Below are 21,976 nucleotides of genomic sequence, written 5' to 3'. Positions count from 1 at the left end.
AAAGAGGTTAACTTTATTGTACCGAGGCTGAACTAATAAAATAATAAACAACGCACAACTTTCACTCTCACACACACACAAATAGGTTACAGAGGTAGATTGGTTGAGTTAGAGTCCATAAAAAAAGATATACATTCTGTGGAGTTTGGTGATACAGCTGGCTTCAAGCTGAATTCAATGTTCCTGAGGCTTTTAGTTTAAAGAGGGAGATGACTGGTTTGGTGGGTCTCTTTGGAGACGGCGATGTGGGTGATTTACTCCAACGGGGTTTCTGATTGTAGCCAGAGTATGCAAAGGTGGTCAATCAACAGGCAGGATTTGAAAGCTTTCAAGCTGGAATGGAGAGAGAAAAAGACCCCAACTTAGGGGTCAACATGTTGCTTCTCCTTTGCTGCAGAGAAAACACCAGCTTAAAACCACAGATGGAGAGGGGATGATCACATGACAGTCACTCAATCATTCAAACATAGCAGTTAGCAGTATTTGTCTGCTTGCTGAGAGAACAGGTAGTTCCTTTAAACTTCCTGGGTCTTGGTTCTTGCTGGGGATTGAGCAGACATTTTGGGTTGGATTACCTTAGGCAAACGGGAATTCACCCCGACGTAAAAGTCGTGGAGAACCCGCTTCCGCCTAGCCCGGGGATCCGTCCTGCATTTTACTGGTCTCCGGGCTTTAATTGTCCCGAGGCGGGACTTCCACCCACTTGAGGGAGGAAGTCCTGCCTCATTGAGCTGCCGGCCAATTTTCGGGCCGGCAGCTCTTAGTTCCAGCAGCGCCACCCGGAGCGGTGGCCACAGCTGGGACTGCAGCCCAGCCGATGACATGGAGCCAGGAGGGAAGGTACTTTGGGCATGCTTCACCAGGGGGATCAGTCCTGCCCTGGTGAGACTAGGGTGGCCATTTGGAGGGAGAGGGGGGCGTCTTGGATCCAAGGGGTGGGTTGGGATGCGGGGTGGCCCTCAATTGGGCACCCTGTGCCACTGCCATGACCTCCCCCCCCACCCCCAGCGCTCGGCAAGGCCGGCAGCTATCGCTGGGCAGCCTTTCACGTCCCCAGCATGCTCGCTTGCCATGGGTAAAATACCCATGGAAGTGGCCGAGAGCCCTTAAGTGGCCGTTAAGTGGCCAATTAAAGGCCTTGATTGGCCTCTGGCGGGCAGGCCGTTTTGTCCCCCCACCGCCCGACTGCCGTAAAGTTGACTGGAGGCGGGAGCAGGGCGGGAAGGCCTCCTGGAGCCTCCCGCTCAATTTTATGCTGCTCCCACGCCACCATCTGACCCGCTGGGCAGCGTAAAATTCAGCCCGTCATCTCTCTCCTCATAGTCCTTTGTAATATAGGATACAGTGTAGCAAACTAGGTGATCATCTTAAGCTGAAAGGATGACTTTGCTGGCAGCTTGTCTTTTAAAAATGCCATTTAAAAAATATATAAATTCAGATCTCCAGCCAGTGGATTAAAGAAAATTATCATTCAAGAAAACACATTGGCATAGCACCTCCCCACCACACGAAATGAAATGTGTCAAAAGGAACATTTCATTCGGGGGTCATAAATTAGAAAGAAACTGTACACACACTCATCAGTTTCACTGTCATAGCTATGTTCTAGTTTTTCTTTCATCCGAGATTGTGCACGAGCACAACTGGGGAACTCCAACTGCTCTGACTGTGCTCAATCAGCGTATGCTCCAGCATATACTGAATTTCCTCATGTATTTCTATAATATCTTCCTTTTCCAGTTTCTCTATATCAGTGAACTCAACCCTGGATTCAAAGTTGTTCATGACTTTGTGAAAATCATCCAGTGTTTTTTGTACAGGGTTTTTTCTGTGCTTATCCAGTCTGGCCCACAACTTCTCCTCAGTTTGCATATTTGACTTGCAGCCACCGCCATCACCACCCTCCAAACCTGCCACAAAAACCTTTTTGGGCTTAGTGTTTTCCTTTGGTTTATGATCTTTTCTGTGTCTCCCTTCAGAATTTAAAATCTTTAATTTCTAGGTCTTCATTCTGAATTTCCTCCCGAACCTTGAGCAGTTTCCTGGGACCTAGGCGATAGGGATTTTGTTTTACTGGAGGGTCTCTCCTGCATCCACATCATGTAGGGTTAGGTTTGTGCACCCTGGTTCACCCCTGCATATCTCTTTAAATGCTGTGAGCAGCCTTGTTAGGTCTCCTCTCTGTTCTGCATTTAAATAGGAGATTTTGGTGTCTAATTTCCCTAACATTTCAGTGTCAGAAAACCGGATGGTAGATGTTTGATTTGAGAATCCTCCAGGCCTCCCACTAACTTATCCTCACTGTCCCTTTCGCCCTCCACTTTCCTGACTGTCTGACAGACCTGTGCTTGTTTGTCCCCTTCCCGCCTGTGATACCGTTTTAACATAATGATGTGGCACAGCCTTTGCTTTTTCCTATGATCTGGGGTGTCAATTATATGATTCACCTGGATAATTCTCTTTATTACTCTGTAGAGGACACTGATCCAGGCTTTCAACAGTTCTCCCAGTATTGGTAATAGCACTAACACATGGTCTCTGGGCTGAAATATTCTGGCCTTGGCATATTTATCCGCCTGCCTTTTCATAGCTGTCTGGGTGGTTTTTAGGTGTTCCTGAGCCACGGCACAGGCTCTCAAGAGCTGTTCTCAGAACATGGAGATGTAGTCTAACAGGGAAGATTTGTCTCCGTATCCCAAAACCACTCCTTGATTAATTTTAGGGGACCTCTCATCTCGTGTCCATAAACTAATTCAAAGGGACTAAAACTAGTGAACTCATTAGGTGTGTCTCTGGTAGCAAAAGAAGAAATCCCAGCCCTTTGTTCCAGTCATGGGTGTACTCATAGCAGTATACCACGATCATTGTCTTTAGGGTCTGGTGGTACTGCTCCAAAGCTCCTCGTGACTGTGGGTGTTAGGCTGAGGACTTTAGTTGGGTTATGCCCAGATTACCCATGACCTTTTTAAAAATATTGGATTTAAAATTTGTGCCCTGATTCGACTGGATCTCAGCAGGCAGCCCAAATCGGCTGAAGAATTGGGTTAGCCCCTCCATCACTACCTTGACAGACATAGTTCTTAGAGGGAAGGCCTCTGGAAATTGGGTAGCCACATCCATAATAGTGAGAAGATACTGGTAACCCCATTTTGTTTTCGGCAGGAGCCCCGCACAATCTACCAGCACTCCGCTGAACGGTTCCTCAAAAGCTGGTACGGGAATTAGGGGTACAGGTTTTATTGCAGGTTGAGGCTTCCCCACAGCCTGGCATGTGTGGCATGTCTTACAGAACTCCACCACATCCTTGTGCAGTTGTGGCCAGCGAAAACGCTGTCTGATGCGGGCTTGGGTTTTTCTGATACCGACGTGTCCAGCCATTGGAATCTCGTGGGCTATTCTCAATATTTCCTTACAGTACCTAGGCGGCACCACAACCTGGTGAACCACAATCCACTCTTCATCTGCAGGTCTGTGAGGAGGTCTCCACTTCCTCATCAGCATCTCATCCTTTAAATAGTTGCACTCTGGAACTCCCTCTGCTTCAGCTTCAGTTTGGGCAGTCTGTGCTAACCTTTCTAAGCCTGGATCGGCTTGTTGAGCCTTGACCAAGGAAGACCTGTTTAACCCATCCTTTCCGTCATCTAATTTCCCAAAGAAGGTTTCAGATAACCAGACAGTAGGTCATCTATCTGCAGTGCCAGTTCAGTCTCCTCTGACGGAACTTGTTTGGCCATAGACCGGGTCGCTACACAATCAGGAAAAATGCCAGGGAGCTTTTCCTGTAACTGCTCTGTCTCCCTGACCTCTTTTGGTCTCTCTAAAACTGCTAGGGAAGCTACCACCTTCGCCCTGCCAGATCATTACCCAGGAGCAGGTCAACCCCGCCCACAGGAAAACTAGGGACAGTCCTCATGGTTATCGGTCTTGAAACAAGGTTGTATTCCAGGTGCACCCGGTATAAAGGTTTGGGCATATACTTTCCTCAGATACAGTTTATTAGCACTCTAGCATTCAATGCACTCTCTGGGGGAAAGGTGACCCCTGTATCCCTAAGTATGACTACGGGATTACTCGTCTCACTTGAGGGATATGGGGTCACTTTTCCTCTGGACACAAAATCCTGGTAACTTTCAGGGATTTTGTGAAGTTTTCCCACACTCTCAGTGGTACGTTTACTGGGTTTTACTGCTGCAGTTAAAGCCAAAGCCTGGTCTGCTGTGCTTTCCATCCCTTTTTCTGCACTGGTCTGGTGACTAAACCTATGGATTTTCCCCATAACTTCCAGCAGTCAGCTCGAAGGTGACCTGCCTTGTTACAATGGAAACATACAGGCTTCCAGGCATCACTTCTGTGTTTCCAGCTCTCCCTTCTCGTTCATGGCTGTTCATCCTCCTCTCACCCTCCACCTTCTATCCTTTCCAGGTTTTTGGAGGTGACTAGGGAAGGGTTTCCCTTTGGGAAAGGGCTTGTGAATAAGTGTATAATCATCAGCCAGCTTGCCTGCCTGGCTCTTGGAACCTTTTGTTCCTCCATATGGTTTCTTATGGAAAGGGGAGGAGATTTTTGAACTCCTCGAGGAGGATCATTTCTCTAAGGTTTTCATAGGTGGACTCTATCTGAACTGCCCGTATCCATTGGTCAAAAGTGTGTTGCTTAACCCTTTCAAACTCGATGTAAGTTTGTTCCGGCTGCTTTTGGAGAGTTCAGAATTTTTGGCAGTATACCTCTGGTACTAGCTCGTATGCACTCAGGATAGCATTTTTAGTTATCTCATAATCTGATGAACTCTCATCAGGCAACAGTGAATAAACCTCATGGACAACCCAGGCTATGATGAAAGAGGAGGTAATTGAGACACCGGAAGGGTTTAAAATTGATAAAGAGGATGTATTAGATAGGCTGTCTGTACTTAAAGGGATAAAGCACCAGGACCGGATGAGATGCATCCATGGATACTGAGGGAAGTGAGAGTGAAAATCGCGGAGGCACTAGCCATAATTTTTCAGTCTTCCTTAGACTTGGGGGTGGTGTCAGAGGTTTGGAGAATTGCAAATGTTATACCCTTGTTCAATAAAGGGTGTAAAGATAAGCCCAGCAACTACAGGCCAGTCAGTTTAACTTCGGTGGTGGGGAAACTTCTGGAAAAAAATAATTTGGGACAAAATTAATAGTCACATGGACAAAGTGTGTTAATTAAGGAAAGGCAGCATGGATTTCTTAAGGGAAAATCATGTTTAACTAACTTGTTGGAATTTTTTGAGGAGTTAACAGAGAGGGTTGATGAGGCCAATGCAGTTGATGTGGTGTACATGGACTTTCAAAAGGCATTGGATACAGTGCCACACAACAGACCTGTGAGCAAACTTATAGCTAGTGGAATAAAAGGAATGGTAGCAACATGGATACGAAATTGGCTCAGTGACAGAAAACAAAGAGTTGTGGTGAATGGATGTTTTTCGGGCTGGACGAAAGTTTATAGTGGAGTTCCCCAGGGGTCAGTGTTGGGACCCTAGTGTAGAACTCCAAAAGGACATAGACAAGTTGGTGGAATGGGCAGACAGGTAGCAGATAAAATTCAATGCAGAGAAATGTGAAGTGATTCATTTTGGTAGGAAGAACATGGAGCACCAATATAGAATAAAGGGTACAATTCTAAAGGGGGAGCAGGAGCAGAGGAACCTGGCTGTATAAGTCATTCAAGGTGGCAGGGCAGGTTGAGAGAGCGGTTAATAAAGCATACAGTATCCTGGGCTTTATTAATAGGGGCACAGAGTACAAGAGCAAGTTATGTTGAACTTGTATAAGACACTAGTTCGGCCTCAGCTGGAGTATTACGTCCAGTTCTGGGCACTGCACTTTAGGAAAGACGTGAGGGCATTGGAGAGAGTACAGAAAAGATTCAAGAGAATGTTCTAATTATGTAGATAGATTGGAGAAGTTGGGACTGTTATTGCTATTGCTTCAAACTTTTCCCCTTTATTCTTACTCCTTTTCTGCCTCTATCTGCATGTGTGTTTATTGCACATGCATGCTAATATGGTTGCGTCACGTATTCGTAGTAATTTTAACCGAATTAGAGTTTTAAGGTTAATAAACTTACACCTTTCTTGTTTAAATCTAAGAAAACGTGTCTGGTTGATTTATTTGCCTTATAACTGGAGAGAAGTGAACAAGGATTCACTGAGGGGGAGCTAAAACACAGTATTTTAAAAATTAAACCCTGTTACTGTCAAACCAGGCAAAGGCTGAGAGGGAACCCCTAGACCCCTTTCTCACCTGACCATAGCAGAAATTTTGGGGCTATCATCTAGATTCGACCTACAGACAAACGAGAAATTGGAAGTGGGAAGTCAAATTGATCCCAATTTAAAAAAAGAGAAAAGATTTCAATACAGGTTTTCTTGTGGTTGTGTGTGCTAGAATACTAACATGTCTGTGACTCAAGTCAGTAACTCCCCAAGCCAGGACGAAGTAACTTGGGATAAGTTAAAAGCACTGTCTATGGAGGAGTTGGGGAAACTGGCTGAGTAGTGTGGCATCACTGTCCATGCCAACGCCAGAAAGTCTGAACTCTTAAGACTAGTGGCCAACCATTTTTCCCTTGAATCTGAAGAAGCAAAAACAGGATTGGAAATAGACTCCAATAGGGTATTGCTGGCAAAGAAAAATTGGAACAGAGGAAACTTGAATTAGAAGACAGGGAAAGAGAAAGAGAAAGAAAGAGACAGGAGAGAGAGAAAGAAAGAGCCTTCCAGAAGGAACGTGAGGAAAGAGAAAAGGAAAGAGACAGAAGAACGAAAAAGAGAGAGCGAGGAGAGAGAGAAAGAAAGAGAGGAGAGAGAGAAAGAAGGACAGAAGAGAGAGAAAGAGAAAGGCTTTTAGAAGGAAGGCGAAGAGAGAGTGCTGAAGCGGCTTGAGTTTACTAGGGGGCGACAACGTGAAAGCATGGCCTATATGGAGGATCATAATTCAGGGCTGGGTATAGAATTGTTGAAATTTTCCCAATCGATTCCAAGATTCAACGAGGGAGACGTGGAAGCATTTTTTGTATCATTTGAAAAACTTGCAAGGCAGCTGAAGTGGCCAGCTGAGGCTTGGACTCTCCTGCTACAAAGCAAGCTAACAGGAAAAGCCCAAGAGGTTGATTCCTTGTTGCCAGATGAGAATTCATCAAATTATGAACTGACAAAAAAATGCTATCCTCGGGGCATATGAGTTAGTACTGGAAGCCTATCGCCAAAAGTTCAGAACCCTCAAGAAGCAAGCTGATCAAATTTACCTGGAGTTTGAGAGAAATAAGCAGCTGGCTTTTGACCAGTGGCTGAGGGCTCTTAAAGTGCAGCCCAGATGAAAATCTCAGAGAGGTAATTTAGCTCAAGGAATTTAAAAACTCTCTCCCACTCTCCATAAAGACACATGTGGAGGAACAAAAAGTTCATGCAGCCCGGCAAGCCGCAATTCTGTCTGATGAGTTTGCTCTCATTTATAAGTCAGTTCTTCAGGGGAAAACCTTTCCTAATCACCCCCACAAATCTGAAAAGGACAAAAGGTGGGTGATAGAAACCCAAGAAGTCCTGGGAGGGAAAGAAAAGCAGGAGTCACAGGTGGCCTTCCTTCAGCCAAAAAGGATAGTGCTGTAAGTAGGCGTGAGACCCGGAGACCTGTGTACTTCCATTGCAATAAAGCAAGTCAGCTAAGATCTGACTGCTGGAAACTATGGGGAAAGCCTATAGGTTTAATCAGGGCACACCCGCTCAGTGAAGCAGAAGGGACCCTGATGGAAAGCACAACAGAACAATCTGTGGCTTTAACTGCTGGCCCAGGAAACATACTGCTGCGAGTGCAGGAAAATTTAATAGGATTTCTGAGGGTTATCAGGATTTTGTGTCTGAAGGGAGAGTAACCCCATACCCCTCGAGTGGGGCAAGCAAGCCCATAGTAATCATCAGAGACACAGGGGCCACTAGATCCTCTACTGGGAAAAGGCCTGACCTTTCCCCCAGAGAGTTCAGTAAATACCAGAATGGTGGTAACTGGTATTGGAATCCAGTGTACACCTGTACCTTTATGTCGGGTGCACTTGGAGTGCGGCCTAGTTTCGGGACCGGTGACCGTAGGGAATGTACCTAGTTTGCCTGTGGACAGGGTTGACCTGCTCCTAGGTAATAATCTGGCGGGGGTGAAGGTGGTAGCTTCCCCAGTAGTGAAAGAGAGACTGCAGGAGGTCAGACAGACAGGGCAATGACAGGAGACGGACCCCTGCAGTTTCCCTGAATGTGTAGTGAATCAGGCCATGATCAAACCAGCTGCCCCAGAGGAGCCTGAATTGGCACATCAGGCAAATGACCATGAGATCTATCTGTCTGAGACTTTCTTTGGAAAGTTAGAAGACCCTGGGAATGAGTGAAATGGATCTTCCCGAGCTGAGGCTCAGCGAGCTGACCCAGTACTGAGAAAGTTAGTACAGCTGCCCAGTCTGAAATTGAAGAACAGGGAGTCCCTAACTGCTACTATTTAAAGAATGAGGTACAGATGAGGAAGTGGAGTTCTCCTCACAGACCTGAGGGCAAGGAGTGGACAATGGTTCACCAGTGGTGCCACAGAGGTACCAAAGAAAATATTCAGAATGGCCCATAGATTACAATGGCTGTACATGTCGGTATACAAAAAGCCAAAGCCTGCATAAAACAGCAGTTTGACTGGCCAAAACTCCACAAAGTTGTGGTGGAGCACTGTAGGAGTGACCACATGTGCCAAGTTGAGGGGAAACCCCAACCTACAGTGAAATCGGCACCCCCTAAGTCCTGTATTGGTGTTTGGAGGACCCTCCAGCAAAGGGCCGGTGAACTGTAAGGGATCCCTGCCGAGAACAAAAGGGGTCAGACAGGCTCAAGACTGGAAAAAGGTTAGAGAGGAAAAGGGATAAAGGGACAAAGAGGACAGGTTAAAGGAATTCCTGGAGGTTTCCCAAATGGAAACCCATACTGTCCAGTCAGCCAACCCCAAAATGTTTGAAAAGTTAGACCTCACGTCTTCCTATGTAAATGTGGACACCAGAATTGCTCACAGCATTTACAGAAACCCGCAGAGACAAAGCAAGTCCTCAAGAGGGCAGAGAAACTGTGAGGGTGATGCCTCACCTAGTCGAAGTGCCACAGGGGAGTGCAGTAGAATCTGGACAAATACCTGTAAGCAGGAGTGTCCCAGAGGACAAAGGGAAGATTATCAAAGACTCCACCCCCACAGTCAGGAGAAAAGGGAACCAACCATCCCCTAAGGTGAAAAGCCCTTGCATGACTCATCAAAGCGCTGAAAGCGAGTTCAGAGTGGATCCACCCACTGCCGACGCCCATGAGCAGAACTCCAACCCTGAGATTATTAAATCTAACCCTCCCCTGCAGAACTCAACAGGAACAAAGACACTCTAGGCAGTCATGGAAATGTGCAAACTGAAAAAAAAACTTCCCCAAAAATCACATGTTTATTAGAATGCCAAAAGGGAAGTTTACGGCAGCACTGCTACCAAGAAAAGACAGGCTGTAACAATTTTTAGGATTTCTGAATGGGAATGAATGAGAGAGATGCATGTGTGTTTTCCTGTACCTACTCTTCTCTCTAGTCCCTTTTCATGAAATGCTCTTCTAAAAATCGCATTTCATTCCACTGGGTGTGGAGGTGTCATGAAGACCCCACCTGCCACAAATGAGGCATATTAATTTTGCCATATAAAACAGTAATTTTAAACTGTTGCTGGACTGAAGGGATCAGCAGTGGCTGGAAAAATTTGCATTCTAAGAGGCAGTTGCCTCGGAAAAGACAATGGATCCAATTAACCCAAATGGATTTTGATTACCAGACCTTAAATGTGCAACAAGCCAGCATTCCATTCCTCCTCCCGTCCCCCCGGTGACTGCGGGTGTCTGCTAAGATAAAGAATCCACAAAAACGCAGGAGAGTTTGTTAAAAAAACAACTAGTCACATGATTAACCTGCTGGCCCAGGTTTGGTTTTGAATAGCACACAGAACAGTTTGGGTCAGACTGCAACTGAACTTGAAGAAAGAGCCTCTCTCCTGCCCGGCTCTCTCTCTCATGAATTTCCAGATCCACTGAAGTCACTTAAACCTCAAGAGAGATGACTCCTACATCAAAACAAATTTGAAAGCGTGCACTGGGCCCCAACGAAACGGCAAGATTTAACTGCAATCAAAGACTCATCGAACTCAAAGGACAGCAAATGAACCCCAGCTATTACTTCAAGCTTCTCCCCTTTATTCTTACTCCTTTTCTGCCTCTATCTGTGTGTGTGTGTTTATCGCGTATGCATGCTAGCGTGGTTGCATCGCATATTCGTAGCAGTTTTAACCAAATTAGAGTTACAAGGTTAATAAACTTACACCTTTCTTGTTTAAATCTAAGAAAACGTGTCTGGCTGATTTCTTTGCCTTACAATTGGAGAGAAGTGAACAAGGATTCACTGAGGGGAAGCTAAAAACACAGTGTTTTCAAAATTAAACTCTGTTATGGTCAAACCAGGCAAAGGCTCAGAGGAAACCCCAAGACCCCTTTCTCACCTGGTTGTAACATTATCACTATAACATGTTTATGTATTTGTACTCATATTTTACATTGCGATTTGAAACCATGGGCTGAGTTTTATTTTGGTGGCGGGGGTTCCCCTGACAGGCCAGAAAGCATGGACCACACTGCCTCGGCCATTTGTAGCTCTCTGGCCAAACTCAATGGCGGGCAGGAAATTAACTGCCCACTGTTGGGGAGGCAGTTCCCTTTAAGGGTCAAGGTTCTGCCCCGAGAGCTGCCGGCTAATCAGATGGCCGGCTGCTCAGCAGTTCCAGCAGCGCCACTGGGTGTTGTGGCCACCGGTGGGACTTCAGGAGGCCCAGAGCAGCCATGGAGGAGGCCCCAGAATTAAGGTAAGTGGGGTCAAGCTCGCTGGGGCCACTCAGGCAGGCTTTGCTGAGGTTGTGGGGGGACGGGGGATGTTGTTAGTGAGGGCAGGGTGGGATCTTTCAGCAGGGGTGGCCCTTGCTACAGGGAGGGGCCTCTGTGACCACAGAGTGCCCAATCAGGAGCCCCCCCCAACGAGCCCACCAGCTTTTACTGGGCGGCCTCCTCACATGGCGGAGGCCCCCCTCCCCCTCCCTTCGCTGGTAAAATGCCAGTGGTGGCTGGAAGTGGTCCTTAATTGTCCTCTAGGCAGGAAAGTTGTCCTCAATCTTCCCTGCCCCTGGTAAAATTTAATGGCATTGGGAAGTTGATGGGCACTCCGCCTTCCCTCAGCATTTTAAGCACACTTCCCCCCCACCACCACCACCACCCCCACCACCCCACATCCCAGCCTGTCTCTGGAGGGCTAGTCAAATCCAGCCCCATGTTTTCATATTTATGAAAGATAGCGACTGCTCAATGTATGATGGCAAGTTTTAAATTTGTTCCTCTCAAAAAACATGCAAAATAACATGATGTTTGTTTTACCACTCAGGAATGCTGGACATACTTAATTAAATACACCTTAGCATATTTCAAATCCACTGACACCATCTATTGTAACACAAACAGTATTACTTTCATAACATAGCAGGTATAAATTTTTCTTGCCATGGGGCAGCTAGAAATTGGGCAGGAACAGGGCTGCACACTCACTATGTTTCTGCTGGGCAGGGTGTAGTTGATGTGATAATCAGTGACTGTAGTTAAAGGGAATGTTATTGATAATATAACTAAACAACATAATAATGGCTAATTTCCTGGTTACAAATATTATTCCAGACCCACACACTAATATGGTTGACTCTTGACTGCCTTCTCAAGTGGCCTAGCAAGCCAATCAGTTCCACCAGTACCTTCTCAGGCCAACTGGGGATGGGCAATAAATGCTGGCCTTGTCAGTGACACCTCCATCCTAAGAATGAATAATAACAAAACAAAATCACAAAGTTGGTGAATTCACCAAGTCATGTGATATTGGAGTCACATAGATAAGAAAAATGCCTATGTTTGATCCTCAGTTTGTGCTGAGTGGCCTGACTAACTAACTAACCTTTTCTGGGGTGGGATTGGCAGCACTGCAATTGGTCTTGGCTTTCATAGGCTTGAAGGAGTAACATCATCCAAAGTTTCTGCCCCTGATTGCTATCCAGTGTCTCCAGCTGGAAATGTATCTGTATGTGGTCGAAATTTGGAACCCTCTTCAGCAAATGGCAATTGATGCTTGGTCAATTGTTACTTGCAAAACTGAGATTGATAGATTTTTGTTAGTCAGAGGTATTAATGAATATGGAACAAAGGCAGCTGTATGGAGTTAGGTCGCAGAGCAGCCATGATCTCATTGAATGCTGTTGGAACAGGCTCGAGGGGCTAACTGGCCTACTCCTGTTTCTATGTTCCTATGAATATCAAGTAAATTCAGGATTGTATTCAGCTGTGATATCCATTAAAATGAAATAGCCAAGTGAAACTGACAACTGATTGGTTAATTGGATGAGTTACAGAGAGCTGTGACTGCCATGCAGCTGTGCTGCAGCATAAGTTACTATGTTCAGTTCACATTACTGCCTGGTGTTTTCCCAAGTCACCACCCACCTGATTCACTATAACAGTAAGAGCCTATTTACAGGCTGTAAGGAAGTATAACCTCAGAAACAATGAGTAGGCCATTCAGCCCTTCAAGCATTTTCTGTCATTCAGTTAGATCATAGCTGATCTGTACCTCAACTCAATTCATCGGCTAATCTCTCTCAGAGATTGAGAACAGGATGGGACAGCAGATGGAGTTGGTTGGGGTAGAGAGGAAAAACAGACACAGAGGAGGAAAAATTGCAAGCCATTGACTAAATGTTTCAAGCATTCCTGCAAATGCTGTTTCGGCAGTTGTGATTCTACCTATAAAGCCCTGGATAAAATAAATTGTTTCTACCTTGTCAGGTAACCACTTCCCCCCCCCCCCACCACCTGCCAAGATTGAGGCACACAGGATTTTGCCACATGAACATTAAAACTTAAAAATTGCAAGTTCCTGACTGGAAAGACATTTGCATAGTAACAGATGGTGCTGAAACAATGGGGGCCCAGTAGTTGCTTCCCCAATACACAAAAGTGATCAGACCAGTTTTAGTCACCAGTTTTAGCTGTTGCAGAGGTTTGAACTGAGAGCTTTATATTGCAGAAAACAGTACTTGAGATCAGAAAGCTCCTGGTTTGAGAAGACCTCTGCTCTCCTGCCTGCTCATTTCTCAGGGACCTGAAACCATTGAAGACACGTAAACTCAGAGAGATAAAAATCTCCAACACGAACAAGGTTTACGAAGAATACTGGGCCCCAATGACACGCAAGATCATATCGTCGATCAAGGACTACAGCGAGCTCGAGAAATAGTACCAAGATATTGCCTCAAACTGTTCTACCTATCTTTTCTTCTGTTCTTTTCTGTCCCTATTTTCAGGTGTGTACCACGTGTGCATGCTGGCATGGGCGCATCGTGTATTTGCAGGCGTTAACCATATTAGAGCTTAAGTTTAAGTTTTAATAAAATTTCATCTTTCTTCTTTAAACCTCAGAAAGCCTGTGTGAATAGACACCTTCCGCACCTGTTCATAACATCCTCCTCTGCAAATGCCCTCTTTATGCTGGTTGAAAGTGGATGTGGAAGATTAACCCAACGATAGAGTGATTGATCGCTGCTCTGTACCTCTCCATGATGAGGTCAGTGACTCAGCAGTGTGAGGTATCCTGAGCATAAAGCCATGTCTTGCCACTCCATGATGTCACATATTCGAGACTCAACAAGGTTTGCAGTGCGCTACCATTGCTCAAAGCTTAACTAACTCTGAAATTGTATTATTGGAAGCATTGATATTGATTGATGTTCATACAGTAAAGCTCATGGCCCCAAAATTCTGATCTGCCTGCTCCACTAGTGATGAGGCCCAGACCTTGACCCAAATTATGGCGACAGGGTTATTTGCATACTTGGGGCTGGCATATCAACGGCGCCTGCCCCATCCACCAGCGATAAAGTTGGAGCACCATCATGCTACTCTGACGGAGGAAAGGAGGCCCTTGGAGAGTTCACATTCAACTCCAAATGGGCCCAGCTGAGTATTTTCTCAGGGTAACTGATCTTCTCTGGAATTACTACTTTTAGCTGGAAGAGTTTTTGGGCCTTTCCTGGGAATCACTAATGCCAGCTTTTGCTGTTTAAAAGATATACTGGGGTGGGCGGGAACTCCCCCAGACAGGCTCTTGATGTGGACGAGTGGACAGAAATTTACTCCATGCCCCACCCAACTGGAACTTTATTTGAGGTGTAAATGGAGGGTAATCTTGGCAGAACTGGGCCTGCCCTATTTTCTGATCCCCTACCACAGATCCACTCTTCTCTTACTCCTCATGCCGAAATGGAATTTCAGGGCCTGGGGCTTCTCTGTGTTGTTGAAAAAGTTTATAATCTTTCCCAGTGACAGCAGGGCCTCAAAATGAGGTCAGCAATAATCCTTACATGGAGATTCTCTCCCTTTATGTCACTAGGTGGCAGACTGTTAATCAATTTGAAAATTTCCAACAATACAGACAACTCATAATTCAAAGTTGTTTCATTGAAATCATTCAATAATTCAAATGATCCAATAATTCGAATTCTCACTTTGCTGTGTAACTTACATTGCTTAATTCAAACGACTGAATAATAATTTTTTTCTTTGGTGACAACAATGACTTTGAATTATCAGGAATAAACTGCATTGTCAGGAATTCTGCCAATGGGAACAGTTTCTCTCTATCTACTCTGTCTGGACCCCTCATGACTTTGAACACTTCTATTGAATCTACTCTTAACCTTCTCTTCACTAAGGAGAACAATCCCCAGCTTCTCCAATCTATCCAAGTAACTGAAGTCCCTCATCCCTGGAACCATTCTCGTAAATCTTTTCTGCACCCTCTCTAAAACCTTCAAATCCTTCCTAAAGTGCGATGGCTAAAATTTGACACAATACTCCAGTTTAGGCAGAACCAGAGTTTTATAAAAGTTCATCATAACTTCCTTGCTTTTATGTCTCTATTTATAAAGACCAGGATCCTGTATACTTTTTTAACCACTTTCTCAACCTGCCCTGCCACATTCAACGTCTTGTGCACATATACCCCCAGGTCGCTCTGTTCTTGCACCCACTTGAGAATTGTGTCCTTTATTTTATATTGCCTGTCCTCACTCTTCCTACCAAAATGTACCACTTCACACTTCTCAGCATTAACTTTCATTTGCCACATGTCCACACATTTCATCAGCCTGTCTATATCCTCTTCTATTACTTTCATAGAGTCATAGAGTTATACAGCACAGAAACAGGCCCTTCGGCTCATCGTGTCCGTGTCGGCCATCAAGCACCTATCTATTCTAATCCCATTTTCCAGCACTTGGCCTTGTATGCTATGGCGTTTTAAGTGCTCATCTAAACACTTCTTAAATGTTGTGAGGGTTCCTGTCTCTACCACCCCTTCAGGCAGTGTGTTACAGATTCCAACCACCCTCTCGGGGAAAAAGTTTTTCCTCAAATCCCCTCTAAACCTCCTGCCCCTTACCTTAAATCTAGGCTCCCTGGTTATTGACACCTCTGCTAAGGGAAAACGTTTCTTCCTATCTACCCTATCTATGTCCCTCATAATTTTGTATACCACAATCAGGTCATCCCTCAGCCTTCTCTGCTCCAAGGAAAACAACCCTAGCCTATCTAGTCTCTCTTCATAGCTGAAATACTCCAGCCCAGGCAACATCCTGGTGAATCTCCTCTGCACCCTCTCCAGTGCAATCACATCCTCCCTATAGTGTGCTGCTCAGAACTGTACACAGTATTCTAGCTGTGGCCTAACTAGCATTTTATACAGCTCCATCATAACCTCCCTGCTCTTATATTCTATGCCTCGACTAATAAAGGCAAGTATCCCATATGTCTTCCTAACCACCTTATCTACCTGTGCTGCTGCCTTCAGTAATCTATGGACAAGTACACCAAGGTCCCTCTGACCCTCTGTACTTCCTAGGGTCCTACCACCCATTGTATATTCCCTTGCCTTGTTAGTCCTCCCAAAATGCAACACATCACACTTCTCAGGATTAAATTCCATTTGCCACTCCTCTGCCCATCTTACCAGCCCATCTATATCGTCCTGTAATCTAAGGCTTTCCTCCTCACTATTTACAACACCACCAATTTTCGTGTCATCTGTGAACTTAATGATCATACCTCCCATATTCACGTCTAAGTCATTAATGTATGCTACAAACAGCAAGGGTCCCAGCACTGATCCCTGCGGTACACCACTGGTCACAGGCTTCCAATCGCAAAAACAGCCCTTGACAATCACCCTCTGTCTCCTGCCACTAAGCCAATTTTGGATCCAATTTGCCAAATTGCCTTGGATCCCATGGGCTCTTACCTTCTTAATCAATCTCCCATGCGGGACCTTATCAAAAGCCTTACTGAAGTCCATGTAGACTACATCAACTGCTTTACCCTCATCTACACACCTAGTCACCTCCTCGAAAAATTAAATCAAGTTTGTTAGACATGATCTCCCCCTGACAAAGCCATGCTGACCATCCTTGAATAATCCCTGCCTCTCCAAGTGGAGATTAATCCTGTCTCTCCTTACAGTTCACAATACTTGCAAATTTTGTTTCATCTGCAAATTTTGAAATTGTGCCCTGCACTCCCAAGTCTAGGTTATTAATATAGATCAAGAAAAGTGGTGATCCTAGTACTGACCCTTGGGGAGCCCCACTTTCTCCAGTCTGAAAATAAACTGTTCACCACTACTCTCTGTTTCTTGTCACTCAGCCAACTTTGTATCTATGCTGACACTTTTCCTTTTATTCCATGCACTTCAACTTTGTCTTATGTGGCACTCTATTAAATGCCTTTTGGAAGTCTATATACACCACATCAACTGCATTACCCTTACAAAACATCTCTGTCACCTCATCTAAAAACTCAATCAAGTCAATTAAACACGATTTGTCTTTAACAAAGGTGCTGGCTTTCCCTAATTAATCCACACTTGTCCAAGTGACTGTTAATTTTGTCTGGATTATTGTCTCTAAAAGCTTTCCCACCAACTAGGTTAAACTGTAGTTGCCTGTAAGTTGTCTTTTTTAAAAATCAAGTAACAAAATACTGCCGGTGCTGGAAATCTGAAATAAAAAAAGAGAAACAGGTCACAGGCCGGAAATGTTAACTCTTGTTTCTTTCTCCACAGACGCTGCCTGACCTGCTGAGTATTTCCAGCATTTTCTGTGCTCATTTTGGATAAATAAAGCATGCTCAACAATGTGACTGAGAACTCAGCTACATCCCGGCCTACATCTTCACCACAAGGTCTATGGGTAGTACCTGCCAGCATTAGGGTTTAACAGGGGTTCTTACTGCAGCAATAGATAGCATTTGTGGTTGAGCAAATTAACTCTAGAAGCCAACATAGCCTAGCTGAGTTTTATGAGCAGCCTAACCCAATGTGCAACAATGGCTTGGTAGCCTGTCAGAAAAACTTCCCAATAAAGTGACAGTTCCTTTTTACACAACTTTACCTGTCTATTTAATTGTATTGAAACATTACAGTAGAGTGGTGAGTAATGCATTAAAATACTGAATGGTGCAAAAACAATATACTAATATTGAACAAGCAAATATTTAGCGAGATCCGGTGGAATGGAACTTTTGCCTATCCATTCAAATACACCTCACCCCCAAACTCTTTGCCTGGGTTTTGGCTCATTTGTGATGCTTGGCAGGCTGTTGATGTGATGCTTACTGCCAAGATGGAGCCTGCTAGTACCATTCTCTAGTTTCTCTCCTATATCCCCTCATGCTCTCATCTTGTCCATGAGGCCCATTTTCTGCTCCTTGACCCCATTCCCACTAAGCTGCTGTCCAATCAACTTTCCCTCCTGGTCCCCATGTTAGCTGATGTTGTTAACGGTCTTTCTCCGATTCTATCCCTCCATCCTTTGAATCTGCCATCATCAACCCCTTCTTAAAAAGACAACCTTTGATGCAACTGTCCTTGCAAACTACAGCCCCATCTCCAATCTCCATTTCATCTCCAAAGTTCTTCAATTTGTTGTCGCCTCCCAAATCCGTGCTCATCGTTCCCAGAACTCCATGTTTGAATCCCTCCTATCAGGTTTCCGCCGCTGCCACAGTATTGTAACAGTTCTTATCGAAGTCACAAATGACATCCTATGTGATTGTAACAAAGATAAACTATCCCTCCTAGTCCTCTCGACCTGTCTGCAGCCTTTGACATGATAGATCACACAATACTCCTCCAACATCTCTCCACTGTTGTCCAGCTGGGTGGACTGCATTTGCCTGGTTCCATTCTTATCTATTTAATCATAGCCACAGAATCATCTGAAATGGCTTCTTTTCCTGCTCCTGCACCGTTGCCTCTGGTCTCCCCAAAGGATCTATCCTTGACCCCCTCCTATTTCTCATCTACATGCTGCCCCTTGGCGACATCATCCAAAAACACAGTGGCAGTTTTTACATGTATGCTGAGGACACGCAGCTTTACCTCACCTCCACCTTTCTCGACTCCTCCACTGTCTCTAAGTTATCAGACTGCTTATCTGACATCCACTGGACTTCAGTTTTCTAGGCCCTAAGCTCTGGAATTCCCTAAACCTCTCTGCCTCTCTACTCTCTTTCCTCCTTTAAAGCACTCCTTAAAACCTACCTCTTTGACAAAGCTTTTGTCCACCTGCTCTATTATCACCGTACATGATTCAGCGTCAAATTTTGCTTTATAACACTCCTGTGAAGCGCCTTGGGACATTTTATTATGTTAAAGGCTCTATCTAAATACAAGTTGTTGTTGTTTTTGTTGTTGAAGAGGAAAGTCTCAACAAAAGTGTCAAAGGACCTTAAACTGCATGTCCCAATGAAGGCCTTGGCCTTCAGCAAGTAAGAGTTGGGTGCCAGCCTGGAGGGAGAGGAGGTTGTTACAAGGCCCTCTTCCACCTCAGGTAGGATGGCAGGGCCATTACAGGTGCTTTCTGGGGCCTGCTGTCATCTTCCCCATGGCACCGAGAAGTAGCAGATGGGATGGAAATTTGATGGGAAGAGAAGGAGAGGCCAGCAATGGTCTCATTAGGGGCAAAGGGAGGGAAATACAGGTGGGGGTGGTGGGGGCCTGGTGCTGAGCCAATAGTAGGTTACTCATTTTCCTTCATTCTCCACCACAATCCTATTCAATTTCAGAGAGGGATCAAGGAGGAGAATACTCATCTTAATGACTTGAACAGATAAATCACTCTCTTCCATTTCCTCTTTCTCTACCTCACTGATGATTGTTGAATTTTAGGAATAGCACATGAAGTGGGAAGTATTTGGGCAAATTTTTACCTACTTCACCACAGCAATGGATAGGAGCAGCACATCCAAAGTGTTCAGTCCCTGGGGCGCTAGGTTTGTCTGTTGCAAGCCATTAACATGACCTGGAGGTAGCACCATAACAGACCTACACCCAGGGGGCCTAGAAATGTCAGAAGGAGCAAGGAATCTGAAAGGCCTCTGCAGCTATGCGTTGAACCTTGGACATTGGATTAAGGCCTCTGGCTGCTGATGGAGTTCAACAGCCAAAAAAGCTCCAATTATTCGAAAACATCTGAGGGCGGAAAAAATGAAAGCCACTTACCTTCCTGTCTTCTGCCTGCCTCTGGGATCTAACCTTGCAGTTGGCAGTGTTCTAGTGGTAGGCCATTGCAACATGTTTCACTGGGCACCCCTGTACTGGTGAGTGCTCCTCTAGGAAATGAGGCAGGATTCATGGAATATTCCTTTTCTGTCCTATTAGCATGGCTCCAATTGGCCTTTACTTACTGGTGGTGTAGGTGCAGCTCTGCCCCTGCACGTCAGTCCCAGAAATACTATGCAATATTAAAGTGTTGCAGACCTGTTGGACTGGGCGTACAACCCTTCTTCATCTATGTGCCTGAGGAAATGGATTCTTAGGGGCAATGGTCAGCATACTGAAGCTTTAAAGGGGCAGATATTTTTAACTTTTATTTTTCCTGTATTTTTAGTGCGAGTTTCTATATATTTTTGTGCTCTACCCCTCAATTTAAATTTTCCGTGTATTTTCTTTAATTTTTAGAATTTTGTATTTGAACATCAAGGGATGTTTATATTGAAATCCAAAGATCAGTTTATGTAAAATTCTCTGAAAGCCGACTGAATTTTAACCTTTTGCAGCATTTCATGTGCAAAAGAAGGACTTTACAAAATAGGGGATTTATAAAGGGCTTTGACAGTACAGTATTTTCAGAAAGATCTGGGACCATCAAGGCTTCTAAGTGCATCTTGTGGCATTTGCCTCCTTCCATGTTACTCAACAAATTTTCTACAGTCTCAATGCATGAATCAGTCAATCATCTCTGTAACAAACAGATGACTGATGCACCAGTCAACATGGCCAGCTGTTTCATCTTTCCACTAAATTGCAACAGAAGCATGACACACTAGTTCAATGTCACTGTCCTGCTGAAGTTCCTGAAATACAAGGGGCCATTGATGGCAGCCTTGAGGCCATCTGGGCGCGAGGTTCTTGTTCTTCCTTTGTCAACACTATCTGCTCCTCCTGACCAGTGCACCATGACTCACCCAGCACTACCTGCCTGCGGACTATTCTCTGGAAGGTATATAGCTATGCTTGTGCTTGCAAATCTTGGTGATAAGATACTGGGGGTTAGAATTGGTCTTTGACAAGTCAGGAGCTCATTTTACATCCTGCGCATGGGTGGAGTGTCAAAAAGGCTGATTAAGTTTAAGGATAAAAAAAAATTGGGTGGGTTGTGGTACAGGCAAGGAATTCTCCCTGCTCATGTGCTGCATCCAAGTGATCCTTTACACCAAACGCAATAATGCAAAACCTAGCTGAATTGCAATATGAATTATTAGTTTTGCACAAGTTGTATTTTTACATGGTGACAGGCATGGAATCAGGAATGGTTATAGCTATTTAGAATAATTACTAATGAACTCTTACCTTCCTGGAACTAATTCTGGAAGACTGGATGTTCTGTTTTCCGGGACTTTAGAACTGCATTGTGAGGCATGTGTGGGGGCTGATAGTGTTGGTTTGCATCTTTTAATTCTTCTTCCTCTCTTATATGCGGCTACAAGTAAACAAATTATTACATGCAGATGGTTAGGGTTGTGCTTCCTTATGATTTTGATGATTATTCTGGCACTCAATTAAATAATGAATACGTTGCAGGGAAATGGAAAACAATTAAAATCTAGAGCTTGACTCTTCAAGATGGATGTAAATATCAGTCACTTTGATTTTGGCTGATCTTATTCCAAATGTGTTCCCCCATCAGTTATTGTTTAATAGTTATTATTTTACTACACTTTTGTCTTTCTTTTTTGCATGGAGATGCCAGAGGACAGGAGTCAGGCTGTCTACCTAAAGCCACTTGGGGCTACACAATGCTTGCCCTAAAAGCACACCCAAGATTGAAAATCCGCCAATGGAAGAATTGATGGTGGAAACCTGTTAAGTTGTTTTCCACAAGATGTTGTCTTATAGTCAAGTACTTATAGCATATCAGCAACATCAGTGAGTAATAGAATTCACAGAAGCAATAATGTCAACACAGACTATACAGTGAGATTTTGCAATCAAGAGCGAGAATTGTATAATGCAGAGATTTCAGATTAAAAATATCAATTAACTTGATATTTAATAATTATGTACTTATATCTAATTTTAGGTACAATTTTGGACAATTATGCAGTTTGATATTTTTAAAATATATATAATTGGATATATTCATTCAGTGCATGATATATTATAATCAATGTTTTGATACATCTATTCAATTTTTCATTATTATATAATGAAGAGTCTGGATGGTTGAAGGTACAGATTTATGTATGTGTTGCGACCAGGTGAGAAA

At 44.4% G+C, this 21,976-nt stretch overlaps 1 protein-coding gene across 2 annotated transcripts in view; it reads right to left on the bottom strand.

Moving 5' to 3' along the window:
* Nucleotides 1–21,976, bottom strand: part of rbbp8l (retinoblastoma binding protein 8-like) — a 248,093-nt gene that overhangs the window by 3,179 nt on the left and 222,938 nt on the right. Inside the window, exon 16 of one of the 2 annotated variants that reach the window (XM_068048837.1) lies at nt 21,061–21,190. The exons of the other annotated variant lie outside the window; for it this stretch is intronic. Within the exon in view, the coding sequence (XP_067904938.1) occupies nt 21,061–21,190 (130 nt within the window). The remainder of the gene's footprint in view (nt 1–21,060; nt 21,191–21,976) is intronic. 2 annotated transcript variants of the gene reach the window in all.

The sequence above is a fragment of the Heterodontus francisci genome, chromosome 16 (genome assembly GCF_036365525.1).
Source record: "Heterodontus francisci isolate sHetFra1 chromosome 16, sHetFra1.hap1, whole genome shotgun sequence".
NCBI classification, from domain to species: Eukaryota; Metazoa; Chordata; class Chondrichthyes; order Heterodontiformes; family Heterodontidae; genus Heterodontus; species Heterodontus francisci.
The sequence above is the reverse complement of the archived record's forward strand: the minus strand, read 5'-3'. Positions and strand labels throughout refer to the sequence as shown.